The sequence below is a fragment of the Silurus meridionalis genome, chromosome 3 (assembly GCF_014805685.1).
Source record: "Silurus meridionalis isolate SWU-2019-XX chromosome 3, ASM1480568v1, whole genome shotgun sequence".
NCBI classification, from domain to species: Eukaryota; Metazoa; Chordata; class Actinopteri; order Siluriformes; family Siluridae; genus Silurus; species Silurus meridionalis.
Window position 1 is genome coordinate 9,039,955 of NC_060886.1, and position 23,916 is coordinate 9,063,870.

The 23,916-nt window shown below is 38.4% G+C and overlaps 1 protein-coding gene across 4 annotated transcripts; it reads left to right on the plus strand.

Moving 5' to 3' along the window:
- Positions 1–2,220: 2,220 nt before the first annotated feature.
- sytl5 (synaptotagmin-like 5) lies at positions 2,221–22,297 on the plus strand. 4 transcript variants are annotated; one of them, XM_046845799.1, is made up of 18 exons: positions 2,221–2,390; positions 2,737–2,885; positions 11,506–11,842; positions 12,475–12,684; positions 13,118–13,233; positions 13,396–13,525; positions 13,750–13,852; positions 14,118–14,247; positions 14,345–14,445; positions 14,731–14,808; positions 15,432–15,497; positions 15,636–15,814; positions 16,125–16,227; positions 16,318–16,479; positions 16,852–16,960; positions 17,239–17,368; positions 17,483–17,691; positions 19,691–22,297. In XM_046845799.1, exons 3-18 carry the CDS (start codon positions 11,724–11,726, stop codon positions 19,831–19,833), a joined length of 2,088 nt encoding a protein of 695 aa, XP_046701755.1. In that variant the 5' UTR covers positions 2,221–2,390; positions 2,737–2,885; positions 11,506–11,723; the 3' UTR covers positions 19,834–22,297. The 4 variants fall into 4 exon arrangements, with proteins under 4 accessions (XP_046701755.1, XP_046701754.1, XP_046701756.1 ...); XM_046845798.1 differs by lacking the exon at positions 2,737–2,885; XM_046845800.1 differs by lacking the exon at positions 2,737–2,885 and having other exon boundaries at positions 13,399–13,525.
- Positions 22,298–23,916: the final 1,619 nt, after the last annotated feature.

Here is a 23,916-nt window from a genome sequence, read left to right on the forward strand (position 1 = left end):
GAATAGGTAAATAGTGAATTCAGAGCTTACAATCAGAAGATTTACATTTTAAACCCCAGGAAGGACCAAAACTGCCTCAAATATGTTATTGAGGCAAAAATGCTCATGTTTTGAAAGTGGATATTTTTGACAAAACTGGTTAGAAAAGTCACAAATTCTACATAAATAGCAGTTCAATGGATGTAACTTTAAGGTCAGAAGACAACACAAGAAGTCTTATATGTCTGCTGAAAAAATGATGATGATGATTCTAGAACTTATCAAGTGCAAATTATCAAGTGCAGATAAACATGTAAATATAAGTACAACAAATAAACAGAAAGGCTATGGGGAGTGAAAGATGTGCAGAAGCTGTTGAGGAAGTAAACTAAGAATACACTGCTAAAAAAGTCAAATGCTCTGACACGCCTTCTCCTACCGTGTTTGTACTTTATTTTTTAATATTTTCAACATTGTATATTACTACTGATATCCTGTGAAAAATAATACAAAAGAACATGTATGGAATTATGCAGTAAACAAAACTAAACCAGAATATGTTTAATTATATTGTCAAAAGTAGCTTTGATGACTCCTTGACACACTCATGACACACATTCTCTCATCTGATTCATGAGGTAGTCACATAGAATGATTTTCATTTCACTTGTGTGCCTGTTCAAGAGGTCTTTTGTGATATTAATTGCCCTCCTAATGTGCTTTAGACCATCAGTTGTCTTGTGCAAAGAAAAGGGTGAACACACCGATTGGTGCTACTCCAACTACTGTACAAATGCATATTATGGAAAGAAACATGTAGTAAAGAGAAAAGCCAGTCCATTATTACTTTCAAAAATGGAGGTCAGTTAATCAGAAATCTCAAGAACTTTGGAATAGACATTAGATTAATGGAAAACTGTCCAAATGTGAGATTTTGGTTCTAATCGCTGTGTCTTTGTTAGACGTATAGAGGGTGAGCGGACAGTTCCTGACTGTGTCGTTCCCAATGCGAAGCGTGGAGGATGAGGTATGATGGTGTCATGGTGGTTTGCTTTGCTCTTGTGTTGTCTGTCTGCACTGTTGTGTTCTGTTGTGTGATGTCCTCTATGTTGTATAATGTAGCACCAGGCTTTTGGAGGAACATTGTCTCATTTCACTGTATACTGCAACAGCTATATATGGTAGAAGTGACAAAAAAAAAAAGCTTTTTGACTTGACTTGGTGACACATTTGAAGACTTAGAATTAAATTAAGGGCAGACTTTTGCCAGCATGGCTACCACAGCATTTTGCAGAGACATGCCATCTCATCTGGTTTGCATTTATTGGGTATATAGTTTGTTTTCCAACAGAACAATGACCCCAAACAACTTTTTTGATAAAAGCTTCTAGTTCAAGCAGGCGAGTGATGAAGTGCTGCATCAGACGACCTGTCCTCCACAATTACTCGATCTAAATCCATTTAAGATCATTTTGAAATAAATGGGACTGGAGAGTAAAGGAAAAGCAACCAACAAGCACTCAACACCTCTGGGAACTCCTTAAGATATTGTGTGGCATCTAACACGTTTTTGTTGTTTACTACATAATTGCATAGTTTGGATGTTTTCATTATTTTAGGCGCAAAGTAAAAAAATAAAGGAAATAAAGCAAACAACTGAAGGAGAAGGTCTGTCTGTCTGTCTGTCTGTCTGTCTGTCTGTCTGTCTGTCTGTCTGTTTGTCTATCTATCTATCTATCTATCTATCTATCTATCTATCTAGCTATCTATCTGTCTATCTGTCTATCTATCTATCATCTTTATAAAGATATATAAATGTACAATATATATATACACAGATACAAATGTTATACAATGTTTACATACATATTATATGATATTATACATAGAACATGCAAAGGTATAAAAAATAATGTACATATAATTTGACGGCAATTTATTTTGTATTAATTTTTACCGAGTGTCCATGTTTCTGTAGTATAATAATAATAATAATAATAATAATAATAATAATAATAATAATAATAACACTAACAATAATAATAACAACAACAATAATAATAATAATAATAATAATAATAATAATAATAATAATAATAATAATAATAAATCTGCCCCGAAGACAAACAGTCGCGCGCGTGCGAAATGTGAGCAGTGTGGGGACTCCAGGCCACGCCCCCGTGTGTGAGGCACGCGCGGGGGCAGATGGGGCGGGTGGGGGTTGCCTCGGTCTTCTCCGTGCCCAATAGTAACCGGAACCGCTGGCACTGAACGCGCACACACACACACACACACACACGCGCGCAAGCACGCACATTAGACTTCATTTCACTTCAACTCGCGCACTTCACGCTGTAGACGGACAGGCGACACCAGGGCTAGGAGCAGGAGCAGGACCAGGAGCAGGGCAGGTAAGATCTGCTTCATATGCTCTTTATTTTGTTGGGATGTTCCACATTTCAGCTTCAGCGCTGAGAAATGAAATAAGGGGGAAACCCACTGAGCCGCCGAGCTGCTGCTGCCACCGAGGAGATGTGAGCAAACAGAAATGTGAGACAGGAGATGTTTTATTTTTTATATATAGATATCTCGACCTGAAAGGTTCAACCGGAGGTGAGATGATTGAAATGTAACGCTGGATGAGATCAAAGCGCCTCGAGCTACTTCAATTCTGTACCTTTCTGCTTCAATGCTGTACCTTTCTGCTTCAATGCTGTACCTTTCTGCTTCAATGCTGTACCTTTCTGCTTCAACCAGAATCCCCAGCATTCCCTCCCAAATCCTATTACAACCTACAGATGTGCCTCAGAAAGCTGAGGCAGATCAGACGAGGCAGGGTTTTCTCCAGCAGAACTGAGGAGACCATTACAAGCATTACTACATCCCTGAAACAGCTGTTTGAGCAGGTGCAATGCAGCACACAGCTTGTACAAATGTTTGCAAGTTTGCACTTGGCTTGTTTTGCTGATAGATGAGCTCATATTGTAATTTATATATATATATATATATATATATATATATATATATATATATATATATATATAATTTAGCTTGTGATTTAGATCATTGACCAGAAGTCATTCAGAATGAAATCAACAGTGATGAAACTCTTTTAAGGCACATGACATTAACGTCTTTCTTAGACGAGGGATCCGATCACTTTTGAAATCAGTTATGGTAACGTACACAGAGACCGATCTAAATCCGATCTCGACCAACATCCGTCACAAGCCTGGTTTATTAAACGGTCTAAGGTGCTTATCACAGTGTTACAGTATGACATTTTAGGTGGTATAAAGCCTTGGATGTTCTTTAGTGATCTAAGGTGCACACACACACACACACACTCTCTCTCTCTCTCTCTCTCTCTCTCTCTCTCTCTCTCTCTCTCTTTCTCTTACAATTACACTGCACTCCATGGGTTTACATATTGACCTACATGCTCATCCATTCGTCATTTGAGCGATTTAAAGACCCAGACCTGACTTAATCATGCAGCTAACAGGACTATGGGGAGAGGACTTAACTAGTCTCGAACCAACAACCAGCAAGTCATTCGCATGCACACACACACACACACACACACACACACACACACACACACACACAGAGTAAATGGACAGTAAATAGGTTTCACATGAACTTTTATACCTAGCAGGATGTGTATGAGTGCCGGTGTTAAAAATATGAGGTGTGTGTGTGTGTGCTTTCGGTCTCATTTGCACCACACCTTCTGTTAATGGTTGCGCCATGTAAGAGTCACATTCGAACTATTGACACAATCCAGAAATGTTTTGCTGCTATGCTTTAAGATATTCCAGACACATCAGCCAACTTTGTAAATATTTTGAAAATCCTGAAACATTTTAGTAACCCTGTTATGTTTATGGAGTAAAAAAAAAAACAGAGCAGTTGAGGATTAAGGGCCTTGCTTAAGGGCCAACCCACTGGGATTTAATCTCATGACCTTTTGATCAAAAGTCAAAAATATATAGTTTTGACATTGGACTTCCTGGAGTGTTTAAAGGCTCTGGTATGGAGAAGCTGGTGTTGGATCTGTGATGATCGCAAATGTTGAGCTATTTTTTTAATTGCTCAGTAGCTTCTAGTTTTATAACCAAAAATGACTGTAAGAGACTGTAGAAAGAACATTACTCATAATCTTACATTCCAGTGCTCATGTTAGTTCTCACTCTCCAGTGTTCTGTATTGTTTAAAGACTATAATCACACTCTTGATATCACCCAAATGAGGATGGGTTCCCCTTTTGAGTCTGGTTTCTCTCAAGGTTTCTTCCTCATAACATCTAAGGGAGTTTTTCCTGGTCACAGTCGCCATGGCTGCTCATCAGGGATAAATACACATCGTTCACCTTAAATGTTAAATTCTGGAAATCTGCTTTGAGACAATGTCTGTTGTGAAAAGCGCTATAGAAATAAACTTGACTTGACTTATTGAAAAACATTATAAATGTGATGAAATATTTAGGGTATACACTGAAAATGGGCTAAAACTCCAATTTAATTGACACAGATGCCAAAAGTCACAGTTTGTGCTTTAAACTACAAGCTATTATTCATGATGTTTTTGTAGTCTGAGGTCTAAACAACCAAAAATAAAATTGCAAGATAAGTTTTGAAAATGTGCTATATATACTTGCTCAGATGGTGAAGTTGATACACTAGCGCTTGTAAGAGGAATAGTATGACGAATGTTTAAAAATGTTATTTTCTGAGATACATATGAAGATAAGCATATAAAGACTTCCTCTCGTTCTTGCTGAGACACAGCTCCACGTCTAGATTCTAGATCGGACATTTTCTTAAGCGCTGTCTGTTTGTGGACTTTTGATGATCATTCTATCCTAAAGTGACAGAAGACAATTTCAAAAGTCTGACAACTTAATCACAGCTATATTCACATTACCAGGTTAAAGTGAGGGAGTTCTGCATCTTTTCAGCATGAATGGATTACAAATCTGAGAGATTTATGTCTCTGCAGATACACAATATTTATGCCTTTAAATCAGACCTTGTTCCACATGTTGACCACATACGGTTCTAGCTTGGATATACAAATACTGTATATCTGATATGTGGCAAGTCATGTGGCTTTTTTTTCCCCCGACACACGTGCATATCAGTGTCATCTCATCATCATCATCATCATCATCCTGTGTCAGCAGTGCAACCTATCACTAGTAGTCAAAAGCGAATATAGTGAGTCATGTATCTGTTACCATATGACAACACCCAGGTTTGTTTTTTTAGTCTGCCTTTGCTGTTTTAATAACCTTTAACAAACTAGAGTTTGATGAATGGCTGGGGGGATTTGTGGTCATTCTGCGTCAAAAGCATTAGTAAAGTCAACTTCTGGTGTAGGTTGAGGAGCTCTGTGGTGCAGTCGGCTTTCCAGTTCATCCCAAAAGCGTTGAGGTCAGCGCTCTTATAGCAGGACACTCAAGTTCCTCTGCTCCAACATTAAAAAAACCACGCCTTTGTGAAACCCACTCTGTGCATTGTCACAAACATGTCTACAGTTACAGTGAAGGGAAATCCTAATACTACAGAATACTAATACAACGTGTGCTTCCAGTTTTGTGGGAACAGTTTGTGATGGTTGGCTGTCCACACGTTTTGGCCATATATTTTATATTCAGTAGAAAAATGAGAGAATCTGTGATTTACTTGATACAGAATAAATCCAAGCAAAACTACAGGATATGCAAGCAGGGAAGGGAGTGAACAAGTAAATTCATGATTATTGATGTGAACCAATGAGATATATCTGAGTACAAAAAGCAACATTTTGAACAGCTTGCAAAATAAAATCAATCTTTATATCAAATTTTTCTTAAAAACTGAAAAAAAATCTGTCTTTATTTTCTATTTCTTTAGATATTTAACATATTTATGCACCCAAAAGATCATGGGAGTTTTTCCTTGCCATAGTCACTCCTATTTAGCTCTTTAGGGACAAACCTACAGTTATAAGGAACATTCTTTTATTACCAGTTTATCTCTGTAAAGCTGCTTTGAGACAATGTCCATTGTTAAAAGCGCTATACAAATAAAACTGAATTGAATCATTTTCTTTTATTTGACCAACGTTTCTCTCAAAAGATTTCCACAGATGATGAAGTAGGATGGAACAGTAGATCTATCCTGGCAATTAAACTTCGATATCATTGTATGTAATAATAAATAAATAATTAGGTATTTAAATTCGAATAAATTAGAAAATATTTGATATATCCACTAATTATAACATGTACCGTAATTTCTGGACTATAAATTGCACCCATATATAAGCCGCACTGAATTTGACAAAGATTTTTATTTTAAACATAAATAAGCCGCACCTGTCTATAAGCTTTTCCTACATTGAAACTAATGAACTTTACACAGGCTTTAACGAAAGACAGTGTCTGTTACATGGTGTAACGGGTGAAATATGTTGTGGCTCCTTTAAGAGCAGAGCGGTATTTTGGGAATAGCCTGCCGCCGCATTTTTTCGGTATTACTGCGTGTGTGCAAGACCGAGGAATATGTCCGTATTATTTTCTGATGCTCATTTCTAATTTTCTTTGACTAACCCGTAACGCTGTTGCCAAGAAAAATAAAAGAGCACGAGTTTTGGAAACCTGTCTGTGCTTATATGATTTCTGTTGCAACTGGAGTTAGCGAGCTCTCCCTTCACCCAGACTCAACGTGTTACAACAGCATGTATCTAACCAGTAGCCGACCAAGTAAGTCATTGTTCACTGTCTTCCTCCTTCCTTTCACAACTATTTCTCTCGGGAGTTTATCTTTTGGCATCGTCGTGCGTTTAAAAAAGTTTTTTCTCCCGATGCAGTGCAGCTCAGAACACAGGTGAGGTTTTTTCGTTTCCGTTCGGAAATTTCATTGGTCTAATGTTATGGGGTTCAGTTTTTTGTCAACCAAAATTCATAAATAAGCCGCTTCGTTGTTTAAGCCGCGGGTTTCAAAACGTGGGAAAAATGTAGCAGCCTATAGTCCGAAAAATACGGTACATCCTATTTCAATAGATATTTTAGCACGTATGTATGTAAATTTTTGGAGGACTGAGGGAACGTGTTGTTTTACTAATATACTATTATAATTCACACTTTCTACCTGTGTTTTGTGTAATCCATTCAGTGTGTGATACAAACTGCCGAGGTTGAGACCGCATGCTAATGTGAACTCCCGGAGATGCTAAAAAAAAAAAAAACCAGTAGCAGAAATGAATGGAAGCGAGGGGAAGCTTGTATCCCATCTCTGATAAAGCTCATTAACATTCCAATAGAATGAGTCATGTTGTGCTCTGAATGAGTGACGTCAAGTGTGCATCATAACCGGGATTTGTGTGTAGCCGACAGTAGACACGTTTTGTTTTGTATGAGAGACTCTGAAGACCCAAGTGTCTTTCACATGTCTGTATTTGTTGACCAAATTAAGGAGAAAAACGTCTTCATTGTGATCTGCCACTTGATGATCTGTTGATGTGTTTAAATTCAGATGGAGGATTACGAAATGTCAAAAATTGTACCCGTGTTTTTAAAACATTGCTTCTGTTTTTCCAAGTGTTTGGAAAACGACTGGTATGAAAGCAGTGTTATGATGAAACCGAAGAAAAAATAGGAGTTTATTCAATTTTTTTGCTTCCTTGGTAATTGAATGGGACTGAGTAAACAGAATTGTAATTGGGATGTCTTCAGATTGTCTAACCTGCGAGCACTATCAGCTCTGGACTCTCTGGTCCTCAGAGATGCATTTAACAGATAAAAATTTGCCTGTAGCTACCGTGGCTAATCTGCTCGCAAGGTCACCGTGCGCTTCTTTATCATTCCTGCCCATTCTCATGCGGCTGTACGCTGTGCTTACCTGACATTTTCTATTGATTTTTTTGTGTCTTTGTGTGTGTGTGTCGCTATGGGAGCACAGCTGGAATGAGAATAGAAGTTTACATTAGGAGGAATTGATAGCTCTTTGTTTTTGTGTACCTTATTGTGTGTGTGCTGCCCACTGTGAGTTCCTTCTGTTTCCATACGTATAGTGTATAAATGAAAAAAAGGCTAATAGTGTTATGCTAATCTGCATTTCAGTGGTCAGTTTTGTGCACATGTTGTTTAATCATGATAATAGAGCCGCTCCAAAACATATTAAAGATTCATGAGGCTGGTCTGCATGAAGCTCAGGGTCTGTGGTGAGTGTAGAAGTGGTGTTAGATGTAATAACCCTCATGAGGCTTTCACACACTTTTCTCCTTATTGCAATAAACTCCACTATTAAGGGGTGGGAATTTTTTGTAGGTTTGTTGTGTGTAATTTGTTTTCTTTCTTTTTTTTTCGCTTGACTGTAGGCATAAGTGCTAATGAACTGCAGGTGTTAAGCGATGCTAAGTCAAAGTGCTAATTGCGACGTCATAATTAGAACATGTCTATCTGGTGTGTGAGCCTCAGAAGTAGGTGATGGTGTGAGTGTGTTTGCCCAGGGCGCTGTGTACACATAGAGGTGTGTGTGTGTGTGTGTGTGTGTGTGTGTGTGTGTGTGTGTGTGTGTGTGTGTGTGTGTGTGTGTGTGTGTGTATGTATGTGTACACAAGGTGGGAAGCCAGTGAACCAACACACCTTGTGAAACCATTTTGTGTTGTTCATTGCGACAGGCCAAGTATAGTTACGTATAACAATGTTTAGATATTTCCTTTAGTCCTTTTAAAGTCATGGAAAATAAACCAACTTGAAGACGCACACACAGACACACACACAGAGGTCCTGTCATTAGTAGGAGAAAATCGAGAATTTTTTTTACTTCCCTTGTCTGCAGAAACATCAGTGTGTGTGTGTGTGTGTGTGTGTGTGTGTGTGTGTGTGTGTGTGTGTGTGTGTTTCGAAAACAGCAGCATGAAAATTTTTATTAATTTAGCTCCACATCCTTCATATCCGAGTGAATATGAAAACAAATGTGACAGGAGATCCAGTACACATGCAAGGATACACACACACACACACACACACACACACACACACACACACACACACACACACACACACCAAAGCCAACACAATTTGTCACATCAATGTTTTTGGCTGAGTAAAACAAAAACTTTCAAGAAGTATGAACTGTGTCTGTGTGTGTGTGTGTGTGTGTGTGTGTGTGTGTGTGTGTGAGAGATCCTGAGTTGATTAGACGTATTAGACAGCATTATGAACAGCATTAGAATATTCTCATTATGTTCAGTGGCTCTTTATAAACAACCAAAGCACACAACTTGACAAAGCACGCATGCAAACACACACACACACACACACACACACACACACACACACACACACACACACACAAGCAAGCAGTCAGTCTATAAATACTAGCTGCCTTTAGCTAGATAGCTAGATATATATATATATGAGCTGCCTTCCCAGCTCTGAGATCTGACAGCTAGATTAGACAGTTCTAGGAAATCGATTTGCAATAATTCAGTGTAAAACAGGAAATGAAACCCCCTTTATAGATCTCTATGATCATATTCCTGTCATTGAAGAAACACTCCCACATCACTCACTGGATCTGCACACAAGATCCCATGTGCTCAATCAGTCACTTATTCACTAGCACCCATCTGTAAATCTGCAGCAGGATGTAAAATTATGTTTAAATAACATTTAAAGACTACGACTTCATTACATAATATATGCCTGTCCACATGTGTCTGCTGTGGGTTGTTTTGCATTACACGGTAAGGAAGTAGTGCTTTAAACGTTTACTGTGTGGTTATAACCACTATATGCTCTCACACAGCTCTTTATTAGTAACACCCCAAATAAATACTGGGTAGAGCTTCTCTTTGCTCTCAAACAACCTTGGGTTTTCATGGTTTTCATACTGCAACATTTTGTTTTTAGGGGTTTTGTCATAATTACCTCAAACAATTCCTGCCGATCTTTCAGGTGCACTTATCATGCTGTAAATCTTTTGTTGTACCACATACCAAAAGGTGTACGACTGGATTTAGGTCTGAACACTCAAAAACACACTGTCATGTTCATGAAACCAGTTCGAGATGATTTTTCATTTGTGACATGGTACATTCTCATGCTGGAAGTAGCCATTAATGGTAAATCAATTGTGGTTATAAAAACATGCACATGATTAGCAAAGAAAATCCCCACACCATAACACCACCAGCAGTTTGTTCACACAAGGCCTGCCTTAGGTTCGTGAATTCATGCTGTTGGCACCAGATTCTGACCCTGACGTCTATGTGCTTTAGCAGAAATGAAGATTTAATAAAACCAGGCTACAGTTTTTTATCTCCTGAGTTTTGCCCACTCCTTTCTGTTCTCGGCTGACAGAAGTGAAAACCCGACATGGTCTTTTGCTGTTGTGTGTTGTTCATTCTGAGATGTTTTTCTGCTCCCCATAGTTATACAGAGTGGGTATCTGAGTTACTGTAGCCTTTCTGCCAGCTCAAACGAGTCTGGCCATTTTCTGTTGACCTCTTTCATCAAAACGGTGACTCCAAAACTGAAGTGTTTTTTTTTCTTGATTAATTCCACTATTCTGAATGTTTTGTGTGAATAGGACATCGGCTGTTTTAGAAATGCTCAAAACATCCCATCTGGCACTAACATTCATGCCACTGAAATGTTCTACCTCATTCTGATGGTTCTCATGAACATTACCTGAGGCTGTTGATCTGTATCTGAATGATACTGTTGCCACGTGATTGGCTGGTTAGATAATTGCATTAATGAGTAGATGTAGAGGTGTGTCTAATTAAGGGCTCCTTCATTGTATATGGTCAGACTGTTGTATTGATTCAGATTTATATTACTATAGAAGTATAAATTCTGCATATGAAATAGTTGAAACAATTTATTAGTACTTTGATATAGTTATATAGTTATATATATATATATATATATATATATATATATATATATATATATATATATATATATATATATATATAGGAAGGTCAATCAGCATTACAGGATATGTGATGTCAGAAAAAACCTTTTGATACAGTTGACAGTTTGCCAAACATATCATACAATTATATACAATCTATGACACTGGCAAACATATCATACAATTATAAACAATACAGTGTATGGCATTGGCAAACATATCATGAAATGTAAATAAAACCACCAAAAATGTTGCTTACTCTTGTGTTTTGGAGCAAAGTGCTGCCTTTTCTTCATTCTAGTGTATTTTATTTCAGATTACAACATATAGAGCTTTGCTGCCGTTGACTGCATGACACGAGATGTTGGTTGTAATAGACGCAGGGTTCCAAGGGGTTAAAGCGCTAAAACGTACTTGCAGCTTAATATGAACTGCTGCTGAAATGTACAGATATTGGGATAATGACTTCTCTGTCAGTGAGCTCAGTATGCTCAATAGTATCATTCACACAGCTGACTGTAATTGCTGTAAGTGAAAGTAATGACTCATCTGTAATACAAAACTGTATTGTGGATCATGATTATGTACTAACAGATTATTTCTGATCAAACAGTATGGCTGCAGTCTTGCGTGGGTGAAAACGAGCCAGTAAAACCTCTCAGCAGACTTCCCGCTCTGAACCCCACGATGAAACTCATGACGCGGAAAATCAGCTCTTCACACTGAGGACTCTCATGGCATGCGTTGAAAATTTGTTCTTATTGGATATGTTCACCAGCCAATCAGATTATTGGAGCCCCAGCGATTAAGCACCGAACAACTGGAATTGTAATGGCAAAGACAACCGAAATCCTGAACCTGTCCTTCCTCCAGGAGAACGAGCGAGAGATGATCCTCAGCGTTTTGCAAAAAGACGAGAAACTCCGCAAACGAGAGGAGAAGCGGATCAGGTAGTTTCTCTGACAGTACATACATCGATCAGGCATAACATTATGATTAATGAGAGGTGAAGTGAATAACAGTGATTGTCTTCATCATGACAGTTGTTAGTGGGTGGGATTTAATAGGAAACAAGTGAACATTTTGTCATTTAACTTCTTCAGCAATTTGAGCTACTGTAGCTCGTCTGTCCTTATTAAATTATTTATGGTTTAGTCATTAACCCCTTAAATTCCCTTATTTTTCAGCTCTTCATTTTAAAGCAAATTCTCCAGCGTCTGCTGTGATTTATTTAGTAACCAGATGGCGTAAACACACGGGATTGTGGAACGGAGAGGTGGATTTAACTTAAATTAAAAACAGCAGGCATGTAGCTCAGTCATCATTTGGGAGCCACTTGATGTCTGTCTGCAAAATCCGGTCTGCAGTTTTATAATAATATTTCAGTTCTCTATTATGTAGACTCCAGAATTTTCGGCACCCCTGGGATGGACTAATGTTGCAAACAGCAATGTGCGTAATATTTAAATTTGTGCTGAGGAGTTTCCAGACTGCCAAAAGTTTAGGAAGCCCTGATTTGGAGTAATAATTGGTAACAATTTGTGAATGTTGGTTTCTCACGTAAGTTCCTTGCTGTCTGCAGAAAGCTAAAGAACGAGCTTTTGGAGCTGAAGCGACGCGGTCGACGTGGTAACCCAGAGCAGCGGGAGTGCGGCGTGTGTCTGCGTGCTCTGGGTCTGATCCTCCAGAGGGGCACTGTGTGTTTTGAGTGTCACCGTCGTGTCTGCAGCTACTGCACAGCTATCAGTTCAAACAGCAGTATCACCAAGTGCACTGTCTGTGCCAAATCTGCGTGAGTCACTACACACTTTTGCTCAGTTGTTTCACAGAGATTCAGAGGGTCAAAATCCATTGTTAATTGGACACAACAGCCATGTCCATCATCACCTCGAAGATACAAAACTTGCAGAAATGGTATGTCACATGACTTCCATCGCCATGTCTCCAAGCGGCCATGCGCACACACACACACACACACCCTCTCACACACTTACAAACAAAATAGCTTCAAAAGGCATGCTAACTGCTAAAGCTAATCATTTTCAATCAACATGGAAAGAGATACAATGATGCACAGCTAGTAAGCAAACATTTAGACATGGTGTCAGTTTTCCAAAGTTTACACTGCTTTCTAGATGAGCTGATCAGGGATATATTCTCATCTTAAAACATAAACTAATTAGGAAATAAACACCAACAGAGTTGAATCTTTTTGTATTTTCCAGGGAGCTGAAGGTGGTCACAGGCGAATGGTTTTTAGAAGAACGGGCCAAGCGCTTTGAACACACGGCAGTTCCTAGCAGTGATGTCATCAAACAGTCCATCCTAAACAGTGATCTAGGTAAACCACACCTTGCTTAAATGGCACATTAATTACACTGTGTACATATAAATTTCTTTGGCCAGCCACTGAATAAACTTAAATAGAAACACCTGCTCTACACCTAGAGGAAATAGGTGAAATGTTTAGTCAGCATTTATAATTTGTAATCATTTTCTGTTGGAGATGGACGCTCTGACCAGAAGAAGATTCCACTATCAGGGCTGGACCGACCAGCTACGCCTCAATCTGAGCGGTCAGCCTCACCCCATTCTGAGAAGAGCACTGGTCGGTTTATGGGCAAGAAGAAAGGGTGAGGAGTGTCATTTGTGTGTGCATAATGTTTATCATGGTTTTCCAATTCTGGTTCTTTTGTACACATGCACAATACATGATCACACCCACTTAGACTCGAGCGAGATCCTGGTAATTCGTCTTTACATTGAGCAGCTGTGTTGAAGCAATATCAAGTCACATCAGTCTGAAAAGTCTATCTGCTATCTGTCCACTAAAACTAAAGCTGTTTGTGTCTCCTAGGACCAAACCTTTGGCTGTAGAGTCATCAGGGTTACCGACGACACCGAATAACATGCGCTTACACACGGGCCGATCACCGTCCCAGGCTGAAAGAAGGAAAAGGGTAATCAAATGTCTGTTACAGACTTATATACATGTTTCAGATCTTTACTGGATTTTAAATCAGTCTAAACATTTAGGGCTGTAAAGTAAAGATTTATATACAGGGTTAGTAACATTTCATTTATATTAAAACTCTAGTGAATGAATACAATTTGTGGGTTCAGGCAGTTTTTTTTATATTTGTAGAACAGAATATATACACACACTACAGCATGAAAGCAATTGCAGTACAGGCGTTTTATAAATAATTTTATCTGTGTGTGCAGCCCGATGGGGCTGAGAGTGTGTGCAGTGTACGCAGCAGTGACAGTATTCCTGAAAAGATCAGCGTTGGAGGGATGCGAAAAAACTCTGCCACACCCTCTATTGCTGTTTCCAGAGCCTCGCTTTCATCAGGTATCACATACACAGACATGCCAATGAACTTAAATACGAGAATGTAAGTTATGCAACGTGTCATATTTGATCTCCCTGCATGTGTCTGTCGTTCCAGACCGCAGTCGGTCAGAGCTGGATCTCAGTAATCTGGGTGACGGGTTTACGAACGACCCCCTGTCTGCCCGCTGCCGCTCAGTTCCTGGGCTCACTGATGCCGTATGTCTACATTGTAACATCATACACAGCTAATTAAAGAGTATTTACTTGTGTGTGTGTGTGTGTGTGTGTGTGTGTGTGTGTGTGTGTGTGTGTATGTATATATGTGTGTGTGTATATATGTGTATATATATATATATATATATATAAAATATGTATGTATTGTAATTAACATATATAATTGGTGAGTGTGTACAGAGTGTGTACTGTGTTTGAATGGAGATCGGGTCAGTAACTAAATGCACATGAAAGAATGTGTGGCTGATGTTTTTTCTTTTTTTATAGGACTCAGATGAAGACATTGATGCCCTGATGTCCGCCCATTACAAAACCACCCGCAGCATCAGCAGTGCTCAATCTGTGGTATTAACTCCATGCACAAACACATATACACTGATATACTATAAATATGTAGAGTCTATGTCTATAATGTCAATGTGCTTGTATGTAAATTATATATGTTAAAATTTTTGATACGAAATGGTGAGCACAAACATACAAGGATATATATTTTTTTATTTTCTTTTAAACAGACACAGGTGCACACTCATACAACATACAAGTGGGTTTTTTTTTTCCTTACATACACGTACTCCATTTGCATAGGCATATAAAGCATAAGGAAAGTGCAATTAAAACTGATAAAGTACAGGTGGGTTGTTTGAAGGGCTCATGAAGTATCTTGCCGCACACTGTTTATGCATAAACTCTATGTGAGTCATGCTGCAATCAGTGAACCGTACTGAGCTAAAGGAGCCGAAAAAGACGAAGGAGATTTAGAAATAAGCTCTTGCTTTTTTGTTGCTGTAAATGCTGCCTGTAATAATTAAAATAAAGAGCGAAACCTGGGTGTAAAACAGCATTAGAATTAGGTTGCCGTCTGTCTTTCTTTCTGTCTTTTGGGCTCTTTCTATTTCTTCCCTGTTTTTCCACTTTCAGTGTGTCACTCTTTCTTCTCTTTCACTTTGCTCTGTTCCTGAACCTAGTCTTTCACTCCAGGCTCACAGAGAAAGTGGGGCTACCTTAACGTACCCGACTCGGATGCTGAGACTGTGAGTCCTCTTTCTATGTGTGTCTACGTATGCTTGCTGTGTATTCCTGATGCCTTCGCCTGTCTCTAACATGCGCACACACATGCACACATCCAGAAAGTCTTGAGTTTTAACTCAGGCTCGTCTCCACTCTTGCAGAGCAGTCTGAACAGTATTATGAGCGTGTACAGTGAGATGGGCGACTACGGCAACGCACGTGTTTCCGGAGAGATCCTGCTAAACATCTCCTACAGCTATAAAACAGGAGCACTCAACGTTCTAGTGCGCGAGTGCCGCTGCCTAGCAACCGGAGACGACCGGAGACAGCGGACTGACCCGTAAGAGCATGCACGTGCAAACACAATATACATATTAGACTAGCATAAAAAAATGAACACACCCCCCAATTTAAATGTAAGTACCACAACTCATCAAACTCTTCAAACCAGAACTGTCAAAACAGCATTACAGCTGGATTAGCGCAGTCATGAGAGCTATAAATACTGTAGATTTCCACTTTAGAGCTTCAGGATGTCAGCTGCTATTTATATGGAATTCCTGATTATGGCTTAAAAGACTAAAAGCAGTACGGAAATGGCATGATCTGATTATTAAGCATATCCTCGAGTATAATTTTGAATTTTGCAGTTATGTCAAAACCTACCTCTTACCCGACAAGTCCCGCCAGAGCAAGCGGAAAACCAGCATCAAAAGCAACACCACCGACCCAGTATTCAACGAGAACCTGAGGGTGAGACAAGGCCTGTGTGTTCACACGTGTCTGCATGTGAGTGTGTTTCTCTCAGTGTACATGAGATACTCTATCTCTCTCTGTGTGCAGTATGTGGTGAGTCATTCCCAGCTGGAGACACGTACTCTACAGGTTTCCGTGTGGCACAATGACCGCTTCGGACACAACACCTTCTTAGGAGAGACTGAGCTGACCTTTGACTCATGGGAGTTTGACAAACAGATAGAGGATTGGTTCCCTTTGCAACCCAGAGTGAGATACACACACATTCCTAACCATATTTCCTCATATAATAGGAACACATGATAACTTTAACCTTGGGTGAACATTAGGCTGGTCTTCACTAAAAAAGAATCCTAAAATGCAGCTTTAATGCAAATAAGAGCCCAAAACCTCTTTTTGGTTACTGGGTATTATTATTATTGTTGTTATTAATGGTGTTTGAAAAGCATCACAATTATGATTATTATAAATATTATTATTATAATTATTTTTATTATTATTATAATAATTATTATTATATGCCTGTCAATACACAGGTCAAACAAATGACCTCAAAGTGAAGCCAACACTTTTCTGCAGTGTAATGCTTTATAATGTTCTTTAACGCTGGCTTCCCCACAGACTGAGTGCTCCACAGACTCTTTGATGCAGTATAAGGGCGAGCTGACTGTTGTGCTTAAGTACATTCCAGCAGATAGAAACCTTTCACTACCACTGGACCAAATACAAGGTACTGCAGACGAATGTCACGGTATTCTGTAAATACAATGAATCCAGTTTTCTTACTAATGGAAACATCTGTAATGTGCTGCAGTGACGGATCAAGCCATCGATTTTGTGCTTATGCTTTTTTTGTGTTTGTTTTGGTATAACATGGCACATGGCTTGTGTGTTTTGCACTTCAACACTCTGGCAGATACAATGAATGAAGCTAATATGCGCTCTCTCTCCCTCTTTCTCTTTCTCTCTCTCTCTCTCTCTCTCTCTCTCTCTCTCTCTCTCTCTCAGTGAAAAGGGGTTTTCTGAAAGGGAAGAAGAGTATCACTCTGCCAAAAGGAGGCATGGTAGAGCTGCTGGTTAAAGAAGCCAAAAACTTGACAGCTGTCAAATCCGGCTCTTCTGATGCATTTGTCAAAGGGTAAGACATGACTCTATTCTCTCCTTTCTGAAATCATAAAATTGGAAATAAAAAGTCCAGGCATACAAATAGTGTATAAGTGAATCCTTGCTCTAATCATCATGTATGTTGTAGGTACCTGCTGCCCGATGACAAGAAAAGCACGAAACACAAGACTGCAGTGGTGAAGCGTTCAGTGAACCCACGCTGGAATCACACCTTCACCTATTGTGGCCTGCAGGACAGTGACCTGGACAGCGTATGTCTTGAGCTCACTGTCTGGGACAAAGAACCACTAGCAAGCAACGTCTTCCTTGGGGGACTGCGACTAGGAGCTGGGACTGGTCAGTCTCACTTTCTCTCTCGTTCTTTCTCTCTCTTTATATCTTAATGCATTATGTGGAACTATGCATTTATCAGTGGCTCACCTTGAAAAACACGACCAGCGTTTAGACTATTTAATATAAACCTCATCGCTTGAAAGATCTATACACAAACAGGAAAAACAAATCTAGGGCTGCAACAAACGATTATTTTGATAATCGATTAATCGGACGATTCCTTTTTAATCGATTAATCGGATATAAGTAATTTCTTTAATTCGATGTTTTGCTTAGTATAACCATGTAAAACCCTAATTCAGGGTGTTTATGTATAAAAGTGTACTTGAAAAAATGCAAAAGCCACGTATTGAGTTAAAATATCTATAATTTACACATTTTAAAGCTTATAGTGGCTGCTTGTAAGAAGTGCATTAGGGATTTCTCCTTTAAACACTCATGCTGGATTGTTTCTTTCTGTAAAAAAACAACCAAAATTGATCTGCACATACTACCTTTGCAATCTGCCTGTTGATCGCGATCAACGTATTGGGCTCCCCGATGTAGAGGATAAATAGCTACATTTAGCATTAAGTGACTCTTGGGTCGAGTTACACTTCATGTCCAGGTAGAACACAACACGGACACTCTCACTTCTCAGGATAGCAGCTGTGATCCAGGTCCTGTGTGAAATCTTTGACAAGCATAACAGGAAACTCTTGATCAAAATGTTTATTAGTAACATGGTTAAGCAAAATTACAAAGGCAGAAATAAAGAAATAATGTACTTTATTTTTCAAGGGCCATTAGGATGTGGACAGTGAGTTTGTACAGGCAGTGAGTGACGGTCAGTCTGCATAGCCCTTAATGCACTATTTATACAAGGGGTCATCAATCTTATACACAAAGGACTGGAGTGGCTGCAGGCTTTTATAGCAGCCAAATAGGAGCTGCACTGAAAAAAGCTGATTGGAGACTAAGATGAAATAAAACATAATAAAAAAAATAAATAAATAAAAATCTAATAAATAAAATCTAATTTCAGAAATGTTAAATATATTAAATATGAAATAAATTTGACAGATATATAGATTATATATATATTGTCATGTTTTTTTTGTTTTGTTATGACACTATAACATTATAACCAGTGAAGTTAATAACACTGATTATCTCTTTATCATGGCACCAATTAGTGGATGGATTTATTATCCAGCAAGTGAACATTTTGTCCCCAAAGTTGACATGTTAGAAGCAGGACAAATGGGCGAGCGTAAGGATTTGAGCGAGTTTGACGAGGTGTCTAGACGACTGGGTCAGAGCATCTCCAAAACTGCAGCTCTTGTGGGTTGATCCTGGTCTGCAGTGGTCAGTATTTATCAAAAGTGGTAGAGGAAGGAACAGTGGTCATTGTCAACCGAAGATCAATGATGACGGGGAGCGAAGGCTGATCGCGTGGTCCGATCCAACTGACGAGCTCCTGTAGTTCAAGTTATTGCTGTTAATGCTCGTAGGGTCAGGACTGTTTTGGCAGCAAAAGGGGGAACAACACAATATTAGGCAGGTGGTCATAATGCTATGCCTGACCAGTGGCCATAAAGTTATGCCTGGTCATTGTATATATATATATATATATATATATATATATATATATATATATATATATATATATATATATATATATATATATACAATATATACCAGTGGCCATAAAGTTATGCCTGGTCATTGTGTGTGTGTGTGTATATATATATATATATATATATATATATATATATATATATATATATATATATATATATATATATATATAGCACATTAATTTACATCAAAACATGCACATTATTACTTGATTGCTTGCCTTCTGGCAGCTCTCTCATAAATAGTTTCTTTCATTATTTTTTTTTTTCCATTTTAATTTGCTTCAGATTAACTAGTTGTTTTAAACCCAGGGGATTATAGTGTAGAGGAAATGAGTTTCTGCATGCCGAATGTCGCCTGATTCTGATTTGTCCCCCTGTAGGTTTTAGCTACGGGAAGGAGGTGGATTGGAATGATTCCTACGGTGAGGAGCAGCGACTATGGCAACGGATGATTGACAACCCAGAGGTTCCACAGGAATGTACACTGATGCTGAGGTCCAGCATGGCCAAAAAAAAGACGTAGGGAAAGAGGAGCAGAGGGATAGATATGTGTCTCGCAATATTCATCAAAAGCTCCTGCTCCTTATCACCTTATCGAACAGTGCACTCTGCAAAAAGAGATAGATGCTCTATTATAATACACACAGACACATACACACGGAAACAGACCTTCACAATCCTGCGCACACTGTCTTGCCGTCCATAGGAACACCCCATCTTGCTGCACAAGCATGCATCCTTCCTGCACAGATGTAGTCTATCTCAAAACACACACTTAGTGACCTGGCTGTAAACTGCACAAAGGCTAGCTTAAAGGACATAAAATTGCTTTCACGCATGAAGACACACATTCCTAATGGCACAAACCATTCTTTTTGAAGTACATAGGAATTAGCTCAACCATAAACAGCAAAGCAAGTTCACTGCCACTTTCATATAAATAGAAAAAAATGTACGATTTTAGTGCAAATTTCCCGTTAGGAGTCCGTTTCCAGTGTTGTTGTAGCGATGAGACCGAAATCAAGCACACTTCAATGATTCAGTACATGTCTCTCCAGTAGTGCATGCCTGAAGCAGTGTTCATTGAGGATTAGATCTGCGCTTGCTCTACCTCAGGCTTGTCTTTGTGTCCAGAGTAATTGTGGGTGATATGAGCAAAGCAATCATAACACAACACTCAGACATTTCTATATTACACAATACATATCAGTATATAGATTTGCTAAAAAACTGCCAGAAAAACAGCAAACGTCATGACAAAGTGTTGTTTTTCCCCCTGCACATATCAGTGTCTGTCCAGGTTCTCTAGATTTCTCTCACTTCGTAAAAATATATGGCAGTAGGTGGACTGGCTATATTGCTTTAAGGTGTGAATAAATGTGTGGATGGTACCTTGTGATGGACTGGGGTCCCATTTAAGGGTGTAGTCCTGCCTCGATGCCAGTGTTTCTGAGATATTCGACACAACCGCCCTGACTGACCAGGATAAAATGCTCGCCTGAAATTATTATTTATTTAAAATGGTGTAAATGTTAGAAAAAGATTATGTGAAATATTAGAAAACTGTATCTAACAGTTGCCCCATTGGCCAGCCCTACACCAGAGGTAGCCAGCATGAAAGATTCATGTCTCTATTGTTTCATTTGTTCATTGTTTGACAGCGTAAAAGATATTTACGATTTTTTTTAGACATTTTGCACAACGTACTTATGCATTTCGGCCAAGTCAGGTAGATTAACATCATGTTCATATACGCATATAATGGGATGAAATACTGTGCCTTCAAACATACAAGACTCTTCAAATCCACAGCTATAAAAAGTATGAATAAAGCGACAAGTTAAAAAACAAAAGTATTGAGGCAAATGTGAGATTTTTGGCGCACAAAAAAAGGGCAGTGCAATTCTACAAATTCTACAAGAAAAGTGCCAAGGTGAACAAGGTGGCACAATTACTTTGAGAAGTGTGTGACAACCCAATACACCGCAGTAAACATAAGTGTATCAGGATCTACCCATTCTTTTTTTTTTTTATGCTAGAGCTCTTCCACACACCTGATATGAGTAGATCACAAAATAGGATCCATGGACCGCCAAAGATTTATTTTTCTTTCTACTTTTTTAAAGTGGATTAAAATCACAATACATTATCCATTTTTTTTATTTATTTATTGTTGTGTTCTTTATATTTATTATCCGATTTGGCTGGTTGATTCAAGTCCAAACCTCAGTAACTCAAAAACAAGTCATTTTAATAAACCAGAATATTCTAGCATAAATTAAAATAGTTTGTAGACACTCTGTGAACTTGAATATGTAGTTTTTAGAGTCCTTGGCTGCAATATGTTTGGTAGCATCTGCTTTAGATAAACAGTTTTTAGATTTAATGGAGGAGCCCTGATGCATTAGGGTTTTTAAACTGATTTCTGGAGAAAGTTAGATCTCCAGAGAGGTAGGTGGTGACCCCTGTTCTAGAGTACAATGATAAATCCATTTGACAGACATGAATACAGTTTAGAAGGTAATACTAGTGAATAAAGATGATATCCTTAGAATAACTGAGAATAAAATATAAAGGCCGATGTTAAACACAACACAGACGGCCAATGTATTTGAACAGTCCCAATTTCCACTTGTACTCTCCAAATATGTGTGAGGTCGAAGAGGATTTGATGAACAAGCTGCCATTTGTATTGTTATTCTTTCATTACTGTTTGTAACAGACAGTCTTAAAAACAAGACCTGACATCGCTCTCAATTACAACTGAGGTCACTTTCACTCTTGTAGTGTTTATAAGGCTTTCTGAGTAACAAGGTATGACTTCTATGTGTTATATAACAAGTGTCGATTCGGTGTGTTGGTTGCCTGACTATGACGCATGTTCAGTGTGTATGTCAGCTCTGAGCAGGGAGATTGTTCAGGAATCTGCTTTAAGAGATTGTTTATGCATCTTCAGATACACCTATAAAATAAACGATATTAACCTATTCTTGTGTGTTTCACCTGGTGTCTTGTGCGTGTGGAGAATTGATTTTATTTCAATAAGTCAGTGATCCATTCAGTGCTAATTTACTTCCGTCTTTGAGCAAATAGATCGATCTTTATTGTAGTTGCATAGTACAGATACACAGCAGTGAAATGCATTTAGCATGTAATGTAATTAACATTCAGCATTTTGCAAACTGACACATTTTATATATATATACACACACTGGAGATCAAAATTTGAGAACAATTTATAAACAATTGAACAATTCTGAAATAATGTCATCTTCACTGCTCAACAGTTGAAGGAGTTTTTGTCCTGTCTATACCATGCTACCAGAACACCTTTTCCACAAATTAACTAAGGCATTAAAAAAAAAAAAAAATATATATATATATATATATATATATATATATATATATATTTTGCAGAAAACACACTGATCAAAATTAGAGAACACTTTCAGATACCTCCCAGTTATTGGTGTTAATCTGGTACCTGGTGCTAATTTCTTGATTATCTGTCAACCCCTATTTAACTGGCATATATATACACACACACGTTTTTCAGTGATCCTGTTGGTACTACTGTTCATGGGCATAAATTTCATTCAACAGTAGGGGGGGACAATAAATATAAAATTTCTCATGAGCAATTTTTGGAGGGGATAATACAGTCAAATTGTACTTATAAAGACAGTGTCCCCACAGTGAAAAACTTTGCTTTTATCATTATTATTGTAGCATGGAGACTGCGTTATTATGGTTATTTTCAAAGTTTTTCTCAGGTTCAATGACAAAGCAAAACAAGGAATGAAAAAAAAAGTTAACATTTTTATTTACAAATTAATTAAGACACTTAAGAACACAATGGAAATTAATTATACAAAAAAATACACTGGGGTCAGTTCAGATGTAGCACAGTGCTCATTTAATAAATGCACAGATAAACAATATGCTAATTGTGTGTTTATGTTAACATTATACCAAGTCGTCCCAAATAAAACACTGCATGGGAAACAGCTTTGGTGTGTTAGTGTCAATGCACTATGCTACAAGCTATTGTAAACAAGCTAACGTTCACTAGATAAGTCATATTTTAATCACTAATATAGCAGATTCATGGAAAATTACATCGACAATCAGCATTTTTGCCGCAACTAATTTATGAATGAGTCTGCATCAACTACATTAAAGAGAATCGCTTTATTTAAAGTGAATAAAATACCCTAGTTGATGGAGTTGAACATTTATTGGGCCGCAGACACACACCTGACTCGTGTGTGTAGAGTAGGTGAGATGAACTGGGAACGCAGGCAGTGGGTCAAACCACTGTGAGGAAGGGGGGGGAACTCAACTGTTTCTAAATTCATTTTTTGCGGGGTTTTTTTCTAATTACACAATTATTTAGGTATGCATACATATATTTTTCACAATAGAGAGTGCGATATTTTTTAAATATTTTTTTTGGGGGGAACAACCCTCGGATGGGAAGGGACATGTCCCCTCCCCCCCGTGATTTACGCCCATGCTACTGTTGGTACTACTGTTGGCTCGTTCATGAATGAGTCGTTAATTTTAAACGAGTCTTTAATATGACTCAGAAGAACGAGTCTCAAAG

Coding starts and splice junctions, on each gene's coding strand:
- sytl5 (XM_046845799.1), top strand. CDS start 11,724: ATGGCAAAGACAACCGAAATCCTGAACCTGTCCTTCCTCCAGGAGAAC. Junction 14,446..14,730: donor TTCCTGGGCTCACTGATGCC/GTATGTCTACAT, acceptor CTTTTTTTATAG/GACTCAGATGAAGACATTGA. Junction 16,480..16,851: donor GGTTCCCTTTGCAACCCAGA/GTGAGATACACA, acceptor GCTTCCCCACAG/ACTGAGTGCTCCACAGACTC.